Source organism: Falco peregrinus, chromosome 7, assembly GCF_023634155.1.
Source record: "Falco peregrinus isolate bFalPer1 chromosome 7, bFalPer1.pri, whole genome shotgun sequence".
Lineage (NCBI taxonomy): Eukaryota > Metazoa > Chordata > Aves > Falconiformes > Falconidae > Falco > Falco peregrinus.
The window spans coordinates 63691814-63709881 of record NC_073727.1 but is presented as its reverse complement, the minus strand read 5'-3'; the positions used below and the strand labels follow the sequence as shown (position 1 = coordinate 63709881).

Below are 18068 nucleotides of genomic sequence, written 5' to 3'. Positions count from 1 at the left end.
GGCATTGGATGTGTTGTAGTGGTACCAGTAGGAGCGTAGCTAGGGCAGCTCAGGGCTGGCAGAGGCTACAAAATCCACTCATGGAACACAGCTTTAAAACTTTCACATGCAAGTACAGTTACTGAGTCTATCAAGATACTGTTGTTCTTCTCTTTTTATAAGCTGTCTACCAGATGGTCTAACATTTTTAGAAGCAGTAAGTTCCCACTGAAATCAGTGGAGCTGTAGCTGGAAGTCAGTTGCTAAGGTGGATATGAGTTTAGATATGTGGGTTTCACAGGTGTGGTCTTGATCTTTTTATGTTTCAAAATCAAGAATACCCTCTTGTTTCAAAATATACTCCTAAAAAGTATTTTTTGCTTATCTGCTCACTTTCCCCTTATGTATTGATTGCAATTTTGTGTAAAAAATTAATGCTTGTTTCATAGACGTTGAAATAGGTAGAAGTGATTTCTGTTTGTTAAGAATTTCCTGGGCTGCTCTGAATGTCTTCTGAGACTTTTGAAGCAACAACATTGATTTCCAAGCTTTCTCAGGGTTAATATCTCCTGGTGTCTAAAATACGATATGTTGTTCTCTCTTACCAGCTGTTCATCAAAATGAAACATCTCTTAGAAGTTCAGTTGTCAGTTTTGTTTGCTTTATCAGATACAAATTTGTAAATGCTTTTCCTTTAAAGGCTAAGTATTCTTTGTGGATTTCTGTGCTTTGGTCGTGTAGCCTCTCTTTATTGAAGGACTACTGTTTCCGTTAGTTTCTAGAACGGCTATCTTCAGGCAGTTGCAAATGCTGTATTCTGACTGCCGGGTGCTGTTGGCATGCATGGGTAGAATAGGGTTGGTTCTCTTGTCAGACACCCAGCTGTAATGCTGAATACATGTGTCTGCATTGGCACATGTGCAGAAGTTACACTTTTAGACAACTAAAAGCTTCAAAGAAATTAGGATTCATAGGGCAACGTGCAAGGTAATGATTGATGGAAAAAAAGACATTTTGTTGGATGTGCAAGGTAATGGTTGATGGTTCCTTTGTGTAATTGTTAGCAGTTGGAAATCTTCTGACATCTACCTGACTGCAATTTAATGCATGTGGAAGAAAAAACTATGATAGAAGCAGATTGAACCATGTAAATAGGAATTCCTAAGTGGTTTCTGGATCAAGAAGTCACAAGAGAAAAACTTGTATTTGAGGAACCTCAGATCCCTCAAAGTTAATCTGTGTTTAAGGAGTTTAAATGGAACTTGGTCGTTGTCTGCAAAAAGGGAATACAAGAAACTCATTACATGAAGGAATCTTTTTTGTTGTTGTTCTTTCTTTACTGCTGAAAACTTTAATCTACAGTTATGATTAACAGGACAATCTGAAGGCAAAAGAATCACATTTAATCTTTTGATTCTTAAGTAAATGACTGTGATATCCAGAAAAAAATGCACGATAAAATCAGCCAACCAGTCTGTTAAGTAAGTGGACACATTTGCTTGTGCCTTTTGTAAAAATCAGCTCTGTATCATGGCACTCCTTTGTATTTTTTTAGAGGCCCCAGCTTTTGATTCCTACACTTACTGTTTTTTGCTAGAATGGATTGTAAGTCCGTTTTGCTGTATAGAGGGTTACTGTTTCTGCAGGAAGGAACATGAGTTGATGCTGACATCTGTGTGTATGGCATGAAAGGTGGCAGCACATCTTTTCAGGGTGTTGGTGTGTTAACGTGGGTGTCCAAAAATTCAGTAGTAGTCTGAAATTTAGTTGTCTAATCAAAGACTTGAGCAGGAAAATGAAGCCCTGAGGCTTCAAACAAGTAGTGTAATAGCAGTTACACATTTGTTACCGTTTTCTGCTTCTAGTGTCTCCTAATCCTGCCAAATGTGAGGATCCCTGTACAGCATAGCGTGGCTAAGGAATTTATACAGCCTTACCTCCCTTTGTCTTGTGGCTCTAACTTCTCCGCAGGCAGCATCCGCTGTGTGATGGAAGTGTGTTGTCCACCAAGTAACGGGTGCATGTTGGGGAAGTGAGTTCAGGGAGGCTGTTACTTGGCTACAGGATAGAGGCATGAATAAGGTGGTATCAGCCACACATGAAGATGTCAGGATTAATAAGGATACCCTTATTAATGCTTACTTCAGGTTGGGAGGTCCTCAGTTAAAAGCTTTGGAATTTGTTTGGAATCAAGATCAGCACATTGGCTCGGGTTGTGTTTTAGGTTGTTGCAGCCATTTCTTTATATTCTCAGATCCTGATATGGATCTTAGTGCTGTGCTTTCCTATCCGGAGAGATGAGTTCTGTGTGTTTTGGTCCTTCAGGCCTCTCTGAAGCTTTCTAGTGATCCAGTTACAGCCTCATATTTCATAAGTTACAGAAAACTAGTTAGGTCCTGAATGTGCTTCAGATCCAAAGGACTGGGGGCAAGTTGATTCTTTCTTAACTGCAGTTTACTTGTGTTTTTACATTCTCATAGAGCTTGTGAGAAAGGTATATATGAGTTGCCCAGTGGCTTGTTTACCAAGTACTTAAATTTTTATTTTTGTTTGCTTTTTTTTTTTTTTTTTTTTGTATTTTCATTGTAGGCAGCTTCTGGACACTTCTTGGACAAGCAGTTACATTAACAAATATAAACATTGGGAACTTTAGTGCTATGGATATTAAGTATATTTAAATATAACTGAGAAAATGGGCTCAAGCTTCCGTTTTCAAGAAGTTTTCTTGCATGCTTCTAGTTACAAAGAACTGTTGTTGATAGGCTAAAATAATGAAAACTGTATGGGCTTATACTACTAAAAGGAATGTCTGGAATTTGAAAAGCTATTTACTAGGCAGAGAATACAATTAATTAATTGTCATCTTGCTGCCTTCAAAACCTCTCTTGGGTACAATTTGTTTACGTTGCCCAGCAAGTGACCTGCAGGTTTGTTGTTTCAAAGCACGCATGACTTTGTTATTCTGCTGCTTATGTTGGGCAAAGCATGAGCATGCTGTTTCTCAAGGACAACATGCTTCTAGCCTTTTTTTTATTTTTTTAAACAGTAAAAAAATATATGTTAATTCTTTTCCTTCTTATGTTTCTCCATGGTTTTGATTTTTTTAATGGTCTTCAGATACAATGATGTTCTTTTTTGGCCAACATCATCATTATACAATTATTTCAAGGAAACCTGTACTCTTCAGACTTGCTCTCCCTTCATTTTTGAATGAAAGGTTTTCATTAATAAGTTTGAAGAGATTGAGAAGATCTACATTTCTTATGATTCATTGCAAGTTAATTACATTATGTGGTAGTTTAGCTTCATTTTATAATAGTTCTTGTTTAGATTATTATATCTTGTTTTAGCAACTCGATAGGTTAAAATTATTAGAACGCAACAAGTGCAGTAATGTGTTTATGGATATTGCTGTCTTTATAATAGTACATTCGTAATGATTGAACTATTATTTTTCAGGTATTATTGTCTAGACCAGAGCCTCTCTGGTTAAATTTGATTTCTGATTTATTTATTCTAAAAGAAGAGTGAAACTTGTTATCCATTGCAGCAGGTGCAAGCCATTCCTCAAGTCAGGATTGCAAACATGTCTTTCTAGGTCTTACCCCAAGTCTGTAGGACAGGCAAATTAAGGGAAAGAACACATTAGTACAGAGATGCTATTTGAAAAGTCTTTGTAGCCTTTATGAGACTTTTTCAGAATTAAGTTTGCTTGTGCATTTTGCTTTTAGTAAAACACTGCCACCTTTTCTTCAGTAAGGAACTGAAATAACTGAGAGGAACTTGACTAGAAAATATGTATCACTATAGAATATATTTTGTTTCACTACATTTTTTAGTAATGAACTATCTCAGTTTAGTTTTGCATGTTTGTTGCAAGACTTCTTTGTGCAAATTTCTTATTTTCCTTCTCAGTGTCACTTTGCTGGTTTTAAAATTGAGCATTTGTTCTAAACTGATTATTTAGATTCTTTAAAGACATTAGCAGGAGTCAAATTGTTTGATTATTGAAAACCTAGACAACTAAGTTTTTTTGAACTAAATGTCTAAAAGTTAGGAGGATTACTCTTACATAAAATGAATCTCTCTGTCATACCTGATTCCTTCATATAAGTGTTACTGGTAAGGTGATCAGAATAGTGACAATTAAAGTGACTTTACCCCTCTCCCCTTTCAAAATTCTAGTGTCTATCCAGTTATGAGTGAACAAAATAGTCAGTTATAAAAAAAAATGTAGTTTACAAACTGTGATGCAGGAGAAAACATAAATCAAAACATGGGTACCTTAAAGTAACAGCCATTTGTCAAGTCTTTTTGACCAATGGGGTGTTACTCTATGTTTTCAGACTGCAGGGCTTCATCAGTAATCAAAATACTAAAATGTGTATGTTTTATCTTCAAATAGGCTAACCGACCTCCAGCAAAGCTCAATCTGTTAACCTGCCAAGTGAAAACAAATCCAGAGGAGAAAAAATGTTTTGACCTCATATCACGTAGGTTTGTTGTTTAGGTCTTTTTACTTGCAGCAAATATCAGAGTTTTGCATTATTTCTGTAGATGTGTCAATAACCCACTTAAACATTTTCACAGTTGTAGAATGCTTGCCTTTATAAAATGTCCTTCCTATGACAATTTACCATTTTACTTATTTTAGCATAATGCAGCTAACTGCCTGTTTATGTGGAAAACCACTTGTTTTTAAAGCTGTCTTTACTCCTTTCTACATCATTTTGTGCTACCTTACAATAGAGTAACAGTATTTTTGCTGTGACATCATTCTTTATATTGAAAATGTCATAGCTAATGATCTTGAAAAGTTACCACTTTTGTACAAGGTCAAAACAAGCTTTTAAACCATGACATTTAAGCATAGTGGTTGCTGTGTAACTGGAAAAAATACTGAAAACTTCAGTTTTGTTTTCTCTTAATAGATACAAAAATGACAGAGTATACCTATTAAAACCACTGAAACCTAATAGTTTCAGGAACTTAATGAGATGATATGAAATTGTACAGTAGAATGTTTCCTTTGTTTTCTCACTGCAACATTTTAATGTATTTATGAACTCAATAGAAATACATTACTAAAATATGTATCTCAAATTATTTGGGGAGAAGAACATAATATTCCTTATTTGTTCATTTACTGGAGCATGAAGTTCTTTTGTATTAGTAAATGTAAGTGTGCTACTTATGTTAATAGACTAGTAGTACCCATGTATGCAATATACAGCTTTTCCATTTCTGCACAAGCAAGTGATCTTCTCTCTTTGCTTTTGCGCTTTCTTTCTTTGTTGATGACTGTGTCATATCTTGCACAGTATCAGCTTATCACAACATTATCTTTTGTCCTGTCATACATATGAGAAGTCATAACTGGCCTCTTACCTTTCTCCAGATCACTTTCTCACTTTGATTTACTATAGAGTGTAAAAGCATTCCTTGTTTTTTTAAATACTGCAAATTGCTGTATCATGGCAAGATAACATCTGTTATTCTTTATCTAGCATTTTCCTTTCTGTCTTTAATGTATCCTTACTCTCTTACTATTTTCCATGTTTGAAACTATCCTTTAGTATCTTTTTGCCTGAATATTTTTCAAACTTCAGCCTAGGATATCTTTTTGTCAGTAGCTTTACCTCTGTTCTTCTCATCAACTATTCTAACTTTAACTCCAAATCAAATTGTATCATGTCTCATTTGTTTCACAGACTTAAAATGTATTATGCTTTTTTCTTCAATAGCACACTATGATAATGCTTAGAATTTCAAGAGTAGTAACAAATTGAAATTTTTGAGCTTGATTTACTTGAAACAGCTTAGAGCTTATTCCAGTTGTAGTTTGAACTTTGTGTTTGGCAATTTTTTTTTGCTGTTTTTGGTTACTGTGGTTTTAAGAGCTCATTTGGAAACTTTAAATCTTTCTTATACATAGATAAACTCAAGTACAGACACTATATTTTACTCACACCACCACCCCCCAGCATAATTTTAGACTTGTGATTACTGAGGTTATATCTAAAACATGGAAAAATTACTGTTCTCCTGTTGCTTATGTGATAGAAGCACAGCACTGAAGAAAACGGTTTCTGTTTAAAGAGCAACAAGCCACATCAGTAAACATAGGTGAACTGTGGATAGTAAGAGTGAAACTTGCTAAATAGACTTTTTGCCTATCACTCCAGTGATGAGACTAGAGACTTCAGGAGTCATACATCAATTAATTTTAAATTTTTCTGAGAGATTTCTGCAAAATCAGTTTTTCAGTAATTTTTTTAATCAGTATGTGAATTATTTATTGTGCAGATGACAGAACATACCACTTTCAAGCAGAGGATGAACAGGAATGTCAAATGTGAGTTACATTGCTAAGTTTATTTTTGATACTGGTGTTCTACTGAGACGTTACCTTGAACTTCAGAAGTGCTGAAACATTTAATAGCAAAATATTACTGCCATTTTAGATGGACATCTGTGCTACAAAACAGCAAAGAGGAAGCTTTAAATAATGCATTCAAAGGAGATGATAACACAGGAGAAAATAATATTGTCCAGGAACTGACAAAAGAAATTATATCTGAAGTCCAGAGGATGACTGGAAATGATGTGTGTTGTGACTGTGGAGCACAAGGTGACTCAATTAAGCATATTTCTAATTGGTAAAAATTCTGTGTCTCATGAGAGTATTTAAGCTGATGTTTTATGCTTTCACTTTTACTGCTTATATCACAAAAATTATACACAGTAGAATATGCTAACAATTTAATTGCACTACTTCAGTAAGATTGATGTGCTATATGCATATCGTCAGTAAGGAAAAAAGTTACTAAGAAGCTTATTTTTCTCCCATGTATTTTACTAATTGTAACTTTTGGTTATATAAGTCAATTGAACTTACTTTATTAGCCTGTATTTTACATAAGATTTAGGTGAACTGGACAGCAGTAAAATACTGGAAGCATTTTCCTATACACATTTTTATTATTTATTTTTGGTAATGTTTGACTTAGCGAGTGAGCCAGGGGATATGTCTAAGACTGTGCTTATTTGGAAAAGAATGTACCTGCTGTCTCCAGTTTACAGTGTTGGTTTTGCAGATCGATGAATTTCTACTTTAATCCTCTTCAAATGATTTTTTAAATCTTGCTGCTTCCTGTGTTTTTTTTATGTTACAGTGGCACTGCAGAACTGGGTGGCACTGGGTTTTTTTGTTCTGAAACTGCAGCTGAAAACATTAGATCTAGAGGCTATATGCACTTTATTATAAATCAATAATAACTTCCAGCAATAATACTGTATAAAAACTATGGGAAGAGTCAATCCTGTTGTCTTTAAAGAGAACATTCTAAATAACTACTACCAAACTTTTATCAAAGAAATGAAATTCTAAGCTGTCGAATACTTCAGAAATTAATAATTTGCCTGGAAGATTAGGGAATGTTATAGCAAGAATGCATAATACCAGGAGAAAAGACAAGCAAGGGTTACAAAAGGAGAGGGATGAGCTTTAGTATGTTTTAAATAGTTGAGTGAGAAACCATTGTAGTGCGGTGCTGTATGTGTACTTCAGAATCACTGCTGCTTCACTTAGTCTGAAGTCTATACTTGAAATACAAAAAAACCCCAACCCTGCAGGTGTTGTTATTTCAGTTTGAACTGCACCTATACCACCAGTTGAGAATGTGACACCATTATATTGGTGGTGGAAAAATGCAGTTTTTGAAAGCTGTGTGGAGAACGACAAACTGGACTGTTTGAGTAGCTCTCACACTGAGAGCAATGGCCTTTATAAAAACAAACAAACAAAAAAAAACCCCAAAACCACAAGCAAACAAACAAAAACCCCAACAGAGTAATGTAAAGACTTAAATAAATAAAAAAGATAATTCACATACAGGTATCTTATTTTACAGAATTTAATTTCTCTATAATAAGTTTTCTAGAATTAAATAATTGCCTGAATAAATTTTAATTTTGTGGGTGCTTTCTGTTTCAGATCCTACCTGGCTTTCAACAAACTTGGGAATTTTAACTTGCATTGAATGCTCAGGAATCCATAGAGAACTTGGTGTTCACTATTCCAGAATGCAATCACTGACATTAGATGTGCTGGGAACATCTGAACTTTTGGTAATCAAATTACTTTTAGTAACTTAAAAATAGTTACTATAAAATAATTTCAACACAAGTATATTTTTGTCACCTGGAGTACTGCATTCAGTTTTGGGTCCCCAAAGAGGGGACAGCGGACCTGTCAGAGCAGGCTCAGAGGAGGGTCACAAAGATGATCAGAGAGCTGGAGCACTGCCTGAAAACAGGTTGAGAGAGTTGGTGGTGTTCAGCCTGGAGAAGGGAAGGCTCTAGGGAGAGTTTTTAGTGGTCTTTCAGTACTAAAAGAAGGGTAGTAGGGCGTGTAGTGACAGGACAAGGGGAAGTGGCTTTAAACTGAAAGAGGGTAGGTTTCAATTAGCTATTAGAAAGAAATTCTTTACTGTGAGGATGACAAGACACTGGCACAGGTTGCCCAGAGAAGCTGTGGATGCCCCATCCCTGGAAGTGTCCAAGGCCAGGCTGGATGGGGCTCTGAGCAACCTGGTCTAGTGGAAGGTGTCCCTGCTCATGGCAGGGGGTTGGAACTAGGTGATCTTTAAGGTTCCTTCCAAACCAAGCCATTCTATGATATGTTGTTCCAGTCCTGAAGGTTGCCTCTGGATAAGCATAAATTAAGAAAACTTAATTCTTCAATTTTAAGGGAACCTCCTGGAACATAGTGTCTTACTGTAAACTTTGCCTGATCTTAAAATTCAAATTACTAGAGGCTACAGAGTTTTTGTGTTTCCAAGTCTTTTTACCCTTGGTTGCTTTTTAAAAGAACACAGTTGTTTGACATATGAATGTGCCTCTCAGATTTAAAATTTAAGGACTTCATAAATACTTACTCCATTAATTATTTAGCATTATTTTAGGAGAGAACTGTAATCCTCGAAGAAAATGTATTCAGCTTTGCTATACAAAGAAGTTTCCACATATCAGCTGTTCTGTTACAGTTCATGTGTGTGTTCTTACCCAGCACAAAGTATTTGCTGGAATCTAGGAATCGGAAACAAAAAGTCCCAACTCCGATTTTCCCTTGTCCTCCCACTAGTATGTGCGTGGCCAATAACTGAACATGTTTACTAAGTGGTCTTTGGATTATGTTTTTTTTAAACAGCTTGCAAAGAATATTGGGAATGCTGGGTTTAATGAGATTATGGAATTCTGTCTGCCAGTTGATGAGATGGTCAAACCTAATCCAAGCAGTGATATGTAAGTAAAGAGCCACTACTTCTGAAAAAGGCAGGCATTTAATGTAATATTGCTAATGGGTTGTGCCATTATGGTTTGCACCAGCAGGCCATGGAAGGCATAATGTTTTACACATAGACTTACAGTCAAGGATTAAACCTTTTTTCTGATGCTTTGCATGCCTCTTTTATTGAACTTTATCTGATTGTACCTTCCCTAATAGTAAAGATAATTTTACCAGCCCTCTGAATCATGATTTGTGGGACAGAAACAAATTAGCCATGACTTGTTTGGAATTTTAAAGACTTACAAGGGTAGTAATTAAAACCACAGCTATTAATTTTGTGCTATTTAAAACAGAATCAGAATAAGGTGCACGTGTTACCTGAAAGATACTGAACACCTAGTGTTTAGAAGCTATACCTAGGACTTAAGTCCATAACTATGTGGAATGAAGACAGAATATTTAATTGAATTCCTTGAAAAAAACTGAACGGTGATGGCAGAGACACAGCAAAAACAGCTGGCTACTTGGCTGGGTATTACTCTATCAGAAAAGAGCTAGTAAATGATGCAGAAACAAGCCCAAAAGAATTGGCTTTGGATTAAGCTGATTTTACGTTATTTGGACTTTCACCATTCCGACAGAACCAGCATTAAACCATGCAGTTTAAATAATTCTTGCCAATTATATTCAAGTGTCAGTACTATCAGTAATAATAGAGAATATTAATAATTAGAAATACTAATGATTTGACAATGCTGAATCAATAGCATACGAAGACTTCTAAATATTCATATTTAAGATAAATCATTTAGTTTGATACTTCTGCATATCAACATTTCATTTAATGAAATGAGAACCTGAAGACTGGCTTTTTTTTTTAACTGTGAAGGCATACTCTCATATGCTTTAGGAATAAGAGCTATCCATTGATTGAATTTATTTGATTTTTTTTCTTTTTGCCCATTATGTAGTATCTAGATGATAAAGTATGACTTTGTTACATGTCTTCTGTGCGGTGTTACATACATCCCAAAAGCTGGTAAGGAGTTATGCCTTTGGGAGGCATGCAAGCTCCCCTCTTGCTGTGATTGGAAGAGTAGTCATTTGTTGGTTGAGTATCAACAGCAGAAGGGGTAACTCATATGCTGATTCAAGTGTTCTAAGTCTTCACCTCAGTTCAGAGGTGAAACTAAACACTCCACTACATCCTCCCTGTTACAGTTGTGATCCAGAGTTGCTTTACAGAACGTACTCGCTGCTGTCAATACAGATCCAAGGCCTGGATAGTCTATGCATCAGAGGTGTAAGACATATTTTTGTATCCCATGCCTTCTGTCTCTTTCCAGCATGTGTAGGAGTTCAAGTTAGGTAAACATAAACCTGCAAGGCTGCTCTTAACAAACCAGCATTATGAAGCTTTGATGTATCTTCTGTACCTAGACCTGGGTAATCTTGATCTCAACTTCACACCAGAGTTCAGAGGGGAAAATTCATCATCTGTCTTCATACTGGATGTTTGAATCATCTTCTGTAGCTGTGTTTCATACTGGAAATACGAGACTGCATGTCTTACATGCATATTTAAAAAGAAAAATTATACTGAATGAGAAATAGTCTTTCCCAGATTTTATTTCAAATTACTTGCATGTATTTATGGAAATTCTAATGTGTATCTTCTGCTAAAAGTTATAGAAGTAAATTATATTCAATTTCAGGAATGCAAGAAAAGATTATATTACTGCCAAGTATATTGAGAGAAAATACGCAAGGAAAAAGCATGCTGACAATGCAGCTAAATTGCACGCTCTTTGTGAAGCAGTCAAATCAAGAGACATTCTTGGATTAGTCCAAGTATATGCTGACGGTGTGGATCTCACAGAAAAAATTCCACTGGCCAATGGCCATGTAAGTATTGTAAATTTTATTGGACAAATTGTTATAAGTGCAATATGCTTTCATTAATCAAAAATGGCTGGGGTTTTTTTTTTCTTATTTGTAAATAAGATTTGAAACACTGTTCTGAACACTTGTCCTTTTAGGGACATAATTTAATGGTAACAGAAGATATTATCTAAAACAGTTTCTATACACTGTCATTATTTTAAATGTGTTAAAATGTTAAATATGAAATCAATCAGTAATCTATTAGTTTTCAACCCACTTTTTTGTTTACTTCAAAGAAACAAAAGGGAAGCAATAAAAGTCTTCACAAGACATGTTTTAATGGTAGCATGTCTTGATATTTTGAAATGAAAAGTTTTAATTGATCTAATTGGTGTCTTCGTAAAATTCCTGCTTCTCTGTAGATCAGAAAAAACAAATGTCCTCTTTTTTTTTTTTAATCTTAGGAGCAAGATGAAACGGCACTTCACCTTGCTGTTAGGTCAGTTGATCGAACATCCCTTCATATAGTTGACTTTTTAGTGCAGAACAGGTAAGTGTATGGAAAACTATTATTGATACTGCTTTTATGTCAAGTAATATAAATACTAAAACTAATTCTAGTATTTGCAAATGTAATTTTATTCTTTGAAAATCTTGTAATGAGAAAGGTTTATTAATATAGGATAGGAAACTAAGTTTAATCAGCTTTCTTCTTTTTTGTACTCCAATAGTGGCAATCTAGATAAGCAAACATGTAAAGGTAGCACAGCCCTGCATTACTGCTGTCTGACAGACAACGTCGAGTGCCTCAAACTGCTGCTGAGAGGGAAGGCTTCTATTGAAATAGGTAAAAGGGTAATGTGTACTTCAATTTCGTATTCGTCACTGCTTCAGATAAGAAACAGTGAATGTGGAAGAATTGCATTTTCTCCTCAATTGTTTATCATAATTCTGTGAAGACAATCTTCATTATAAAAAAACCCACACCAGTATTCAGTGTTTATTTCAAGCTTAAAATTTCCTTACACATTACACTTGTTATTTTAACAAATCTAGATAAGTAAGTACCAAGAGTTTTGGCTGATACCTTGTCTAGTTTTATACTTGCCATTTCATGGCTATCATTCCATATATATGACATGTTAGGTTGCTACTGCTTGTTACATTCAGAGGGTTGGTATGAGTTGGACCAACATGTGAAGAAAAGAGATGAACTTTAGAGTGTGTTGGTCTAGTTCTTCACTATGTACCTGTAGGTTTGTCTTTATCTTTAGCAATGGTCATGTTAATAGTGACAGCTATCATCATAATTTTCTTTTCTTGCTGTAATATAGCTAACGAATCAGGAGAGGCACCACTTGATATAGCTAAACGTTTAAAACATACTCACTGTGAAGAGTTGGTAAGTATGGCATATTATTGTATGTTTGTGTATTTTTGAACAGAATCATGTCTGAATATTTAACATTTACAGTTAAATATGCGACTAATATATTCCAGACAGAATAGTTGTAGGCTTACAAATAGTTATATCATAAGTTAGATGTGTTTAAGAAGAAAACCACATTTCTTTTCAGATGCTTTGAAAAGGCTAAACTTCTTGGAGCCCACGAATTATACTGTTTGAGCTATTAGTCCCAGATCCACAAGTAGGATCCCTTCAGTAATTTGCAGACACCACCAAGCTGGGGGGAGTGTTGATCTGCTTGAGGGCAGGAAGGCTCTACAGAGGGATCTGGACAGCTGGGACCGATGGGCCAAGGCCAGTTGTATGAGGTTCAACAAGGCTCAGTGCCGGGTCCTGCCCTTGGGTCACAACAACCCCAGGCAGCGCTACAGGCTGGGGCAGAGCGGCTGGAAAGTGCCTGGTGGAAAGGGCCTGGGGGTGCTGGTTGATGGCCGGCTGAACGTGAGCCAGCGGTGTGCCCGGGTGGCCAGGAGGGCCAGCAGCACCCTGGCTTGTGTCAGACACAGTGTGGCCAGCAGGACCAGGGCAGTGACCGTCCCCCTGTACTGGGCACCGGTGAGGCCGCACCTGGAATCCTGTGTTCAGCTTTGGGCCCCTCACTGCAAGGGGGACTTGGAGGGGCTGGAGCGTGTCCAGAGACAGGCAGCGGGGCTGGGGAAGGGTCTGGAGCACAAGTCTGATGAGGAGCGGCTGAGGGGCTGGGGTGTTTAGCCTGGAGAGGAGGAGGCTCAGGGGGGACCTTATCGCTCTCTACAGCTGCCTGAAAGGAGGCTGTGGGCAGGTGGGGGTCGGTCACTTCTCCCAGGTAACAAGTGACAGGACAAGAGGGAATGGCCTCAGGTTGTGGCAGGGGAGGTTTAGATCGGATATGAGGAAAAATTCTTCACCAAATGGGTGGTCAAACATTGGATGAGGCTGCCCAGGGAGGTGGTGGAATCACCATCTGTGGAGGTATTTGAAAAGATATGTAGATGTGGTGTCTAGGGACATGGTTTGGTGGTGGACTTGGCAGTGTTAGGTACACAGTTGGGCTTGATGATCTCAAAGGTCTTTTTCAACCTAAGTGATTCTGTGATTCTAAGTGTCTCATGTCTTACTGAAATGGCATCACTGAAGTACTTTTTATGGGTGAGGGTCATGGATGAAGGCCATTTTCTTGTTGCCCAGAGAAGTTGTGGATGCCACATTGTTGGAAGTGCTCAATGTTACATTGGATGGGACTTTGAGCAACCTGAGCTAGTGGAAGATGTCGCAGCCTATGAGCGGGTAGGGACAACAACACAACACTAGATAACCTTCAAAAGTCTGTTCCAGCCCAAACCATTTTGTGATTTTTTTGTCAAGACAAGTTGTATGCTGTCACTACTTTTAGTAAACAAGAAAAATGGATTAGTGGGTTCAGGGCTTCTTCACAAGTGAGTCTGATTAAAAAAAAAAACAAGTGCCATTGCAGTTAATTTCTTTGACTTGGAATTTCTAAAGCAAAGCAAATAGGATGTGGTGCTTATTCTCAGAAAATGGAGAATGGACCTAGAGTGGTTAATGAAAAGACTGGTTGCTTTAGATTTCTTTATGTTGTATTTGGTCACAGAGCATAATTCTTTAAGCTTAGCCCAGTACAGTAATTTCCAGATTACCGAAATCTGTTTTTAAAATAAAATTAGTACTTAGAAACCGAGGTTCTTTCTTTATGTGGCTTTTGTTTGGTTTTAAATATGTTGTTTTAGAATAAGTACTGCCCATAACAGGTGTTAACAGTCTTTTTTTTTTTTTTTTTTTTTTTTTTTTTTTTCCCTTAGCTTACTCAAGCACTGTCTGGAAGATTTAATTCTCATGTTCATGTAGAATATGAATGGCGGTTACTCCATGAAGATCTTGATGAAAGTGATGATGATGTGGATGAAAAGCTGCAGGTGTGTATCAATATTTTTTTTTTTTTTTCTGTACATATAGATGTGTGAGCATGATGTTCACAATGGTTTCAGTAACACTACTTTTTACTACAGGTATGAAGGCACTGTGAAATAAAGTTCTATAGTAAAATGTAATAGCTTAAATTTTAGTTCCTTAAATTTTAGTTTGTCTTCTTTTTCCTCTTTAATATAAGTTATAGAACATATCAACATGTGATGATCAAATGATGATTACCCAGATGTGGTATCTTTTTTTTTAATGGAGTCAATAGTTTTTTTCAATACATCAGGAATATTTAGATCTGCTGATCATGAAGCAGAACTAGCATGACCTAGGAAAATTGCCTTTCCAAAGAGGGGCCTTATAGTATCTTCTCACGTTTGTGAACACATAGCTTTAATTTTGGAACAGTTTATGCATCAGCTTGTCTTCAGTAGAACTAAACTTGTGCATTAAATAAGCTATGTCCATTAATAGCAGGGTAGGGTCTTAATTATAAATCTTCATGTAGAAGTATTTTTGGTTTTCTCTCTTCTCATACCTGAAATTTCTGATGGTGTTGTGGTGCTGTTGGGTCCAGAATCAGAGAATGGTTGGGGTTGGAAGTGACCTCTGGAGGTTATCTGGTCCAACCTCCCTGCTAAAGCAGGGTCACTAGAGCCAGTTGCCCAGGACCATGTCCAGATGGCTTTTTTTTATCTCCAAGGATGGTCATATTGTAAATATTACGAAGCGTTCCAGTAGCATAGGAACTTCAAAGCATTTTCAGAATTTAATTTCCCAATTTAGGGACCAACTGCAGCACCTAAACGTGTCAACAGGGAACGAACTACCATGTTGGGATGCCTGAACAACACTTTAAAATGGTTTAGATTTCTAGAGGCCAAATAATTTGAAATGGCATATAGGCTCCTAAATACTAATGACATTCTGAAACTTTCGTAATTTGAAGTATTCCATATTAAGTATTGAACACATGATTTTGTTCTTTTTCTGTGTGCAGTGTTATGATTGTTTATTCCTTTTCTGCATCCCTTATAAAGTACAAGGAATACACAATAGGCTTTATGTTAGTTAATCTTCAGTTGTTAGCACAACCTTTTTTTCTCTTGAAAGTAGCTTGCAAAAACCCCTTTCTCTTCTGGATAGTGAAATTTGACTTTTTTCTTTCTACAAGTTTTAGCATTTTAATACTTCTTTTGCAAAGTCCCCATCTCAGCTAAGGCATGAATTGCTAATAATTCATAATGTAAAAGCAAATCTTGTGTGTTGGATTTGTCTGTTTTCAGAAATACTAAATCCTGACAGCCATAGGTTCATTTTTGCCTTCACAGGATGTCTTTAAAAATGCTAGGTCATCAGACCATTGAATTGTCCTAATGTTTTGAAGACTAATTTTGACACCAATAAGTTTCCTCTGTTGCAAAATACCATTTTCGCAAGATTTTGTCTGCATAGAATTCTTCTCCCCATGTCCTTCCTATCTTTTTAGTCCAAGATGGCTATTACCTCTGGTGCTTGACTTGAACTAGCAACAAAGAGCAAAAAACATGTCACGAGTCATCCCTTTCAAAGCACAGTTGCTACCTTTAGAGTCTTAAGATTTTCCTTGACAATTTTGGTATCGGTGCAAGAATCTGGAATCTGTGAGCTGATAAAACCAGCTTCTTCTGGGTGAGCTTTCATATTCTGTCCCGGTATTTATGTATTCCTATATATTGTACCACCATTCAGATAGTAACAGCAGTAACAATGACCTCTTTTTGATAAAGCAGCTTGAAACTTTGTTATGTTTTGGAGATTTAATTTTTTTCAGCTGTAAAACTTTTTGGGTAATTTACAACTAGGTATCAAGCAAAACCCTTTCTGGGACACCCTAAATGTGTACTTTGGATCTGTTTTTCCTTGGCTTCATTATTGCCAGTTGCTTTCTTCAGTTGAGCATTCTCTTTTTGGCTAGTCCCTGAGCTCCATCTCATATAGGAAGTTCCCTGCTACTCAGCAATGAAACTAAAGTAATGAAACTGCAACTTCAATACCCACTATTAATAGGCTTATACTACAGGGACATTTAAAAGGAGATTAAGGACTATTAATCACAGACTTGTGTCTGTGACTACATTGGATGCACTAGTGAATACTGCTGTTGCTTAGGATCACGTCTGGGCTCTGTTTATAGATGTCAAGCTGTTGGGCTTCTCTCTTTCTGGTAAAGCAATCAAATAGATTTTGTAATCTCTGTCAGAAAAGGTCATGTCTGAAATTTAAGGGTTTTTTAGTCCAGAAGTTTTCCTATAAAAGAGAGCCTAAACTAAAAGAAGGCTAAGACAATCCAACTGGTTTCTGCTGCCATTCCACACACCAGCTGGCCTGGTCCTGCCTCATATTTTGCCTGCATTCTGGCACACGTTTTGCCTGTATTGAGCTGTTCCAGTTTGGTAAACCAGTGCAAAGCCAAATCAACAAAACAAAAAATAATTTTCTGCTGGTTTAGAAAGCAGAAGCAAGTGTGGACAGAAACAAACAGCAGAATCGGGACAGTGGAGAGGTCAGGGAATGGAGAGTGTCAGCCAGCGAGGAGTAAGGCTGCTAAACCGAAGTAAACGTAGGGATTAATGCATCTGCTGTCAAGTACGTTATTCTAATAGATCTTTGAACTATAATGCTGTGCTATAACATGTCTGAAGGCCCTAAATGATCACTCCAGAGTAAGTATTGAATATATTCAGATGAAAATAGATTGTTTATTTGTGATACTGTTGGTGTAAATCTTTATTCTGGCTAAATGCTATTACTATAAATGTTTATTTTAATTTCATACTGACAGTACGTCAGCGACATGTTTATGTAACACTATTTCTAAAGGCATACTTATGTTCTCTGAGCTGTGAATTGTTACAACCCGTTCCTGTACTAGCCCCATGAATTTATAACTCCAGCTATTTTAATTATCATTTGATAACAGTTATTGCTACGCTTGCTGTTCAAACAGGAGGAATAATGATAAGTGTGCATAGCAAGCAGATGACTTGCTGTAAGTCCCAGATAACTAATTAGATCTCATTTGATAAGTTGCATGGGATGAGCAATGTTCCATTCCTGCTGCCAACTGAAGTAATCTCACGAACTTGTCCCATGGTATTAGTGAGCTAAAAAGAATTCATGAGAAGTTTTGGCTCATAGTTTGTTGTAGGCTGAGCTACAGGTAGAATACTTAGATACATTTCTGTCTGGTTTTTGAGATCACACTCATCTATTTGGGATCTAATACTGCTGAACATCAGATGAGGCTTAGGATCTTCAGGGTTTTATTTACTTTTGAAAATATTACCTGGTATTTTGATGCAGGGAAACTTTACTGGATCCAGTCTGAATATTTATATTGACCATCGATAAGAGTATAGTCCTGTGTATATAGCGATACAGTATTATCCTATAAGACTCTACTACAGGAGAAAATAAGAAAATAATTGTTTTGAAATGCTATTCACATTTAATCTTTCTTTTGTTAATGTTCACAGTTACTTGGCC

At 36.5% G+C, this 18068-nt stretch overlaps 1 protein-coding gene across 3 annotated transcripts in view; it reads left to right on the top strand.

Annotated features, from left to right (window-relative positions):
* The window catches only part of ASAP2 (ArfGAP with SH3 domain, ankyrin repeat and PH domain 2), a 96083-nt gene that overhangs the window by 60663 nt on the left and 17352 nt on the right, over window positions 1-18068 (top strand). For all 3 annotated transcript variants that reach the window (XM_055810619.1, XM_055810621.1, XM_055810618.1), the window contains exons 12-21: window positions 4385-4472; window positions 6286-6334; window positions 6444-6610; window positions 7976-8109; window positions 9191-9285; window positions 10987-11176; window positions 11620-11705; window positions 11887-12002; window positions 12490-12557; window positions 14423-14536. In XM_055810619.1, the coding sequence (XP_055666594.1) occupies window positions 4385-4472; window positions 6286-6334; window positions 6444-6610; window positions 7976-8109; window positions 9191-9285; window positions 10987-11176; window positions 11620-11705; window positions 11887-12002; window positions 12490-12557; window positions 14423-14536 (1107 nt within the window). The remainder of the gene's footprint in view (window positions 1-4384; window positions 4473-6285; window positions 6335-6443; window positions 6611-7975; window positions 8110-9190; window positions 9286-10986; window positions 11177-11619; window positions 11706-11886; window positions 12003-12489; window positions 12558-14422; window positions 14537-18068) is intronic.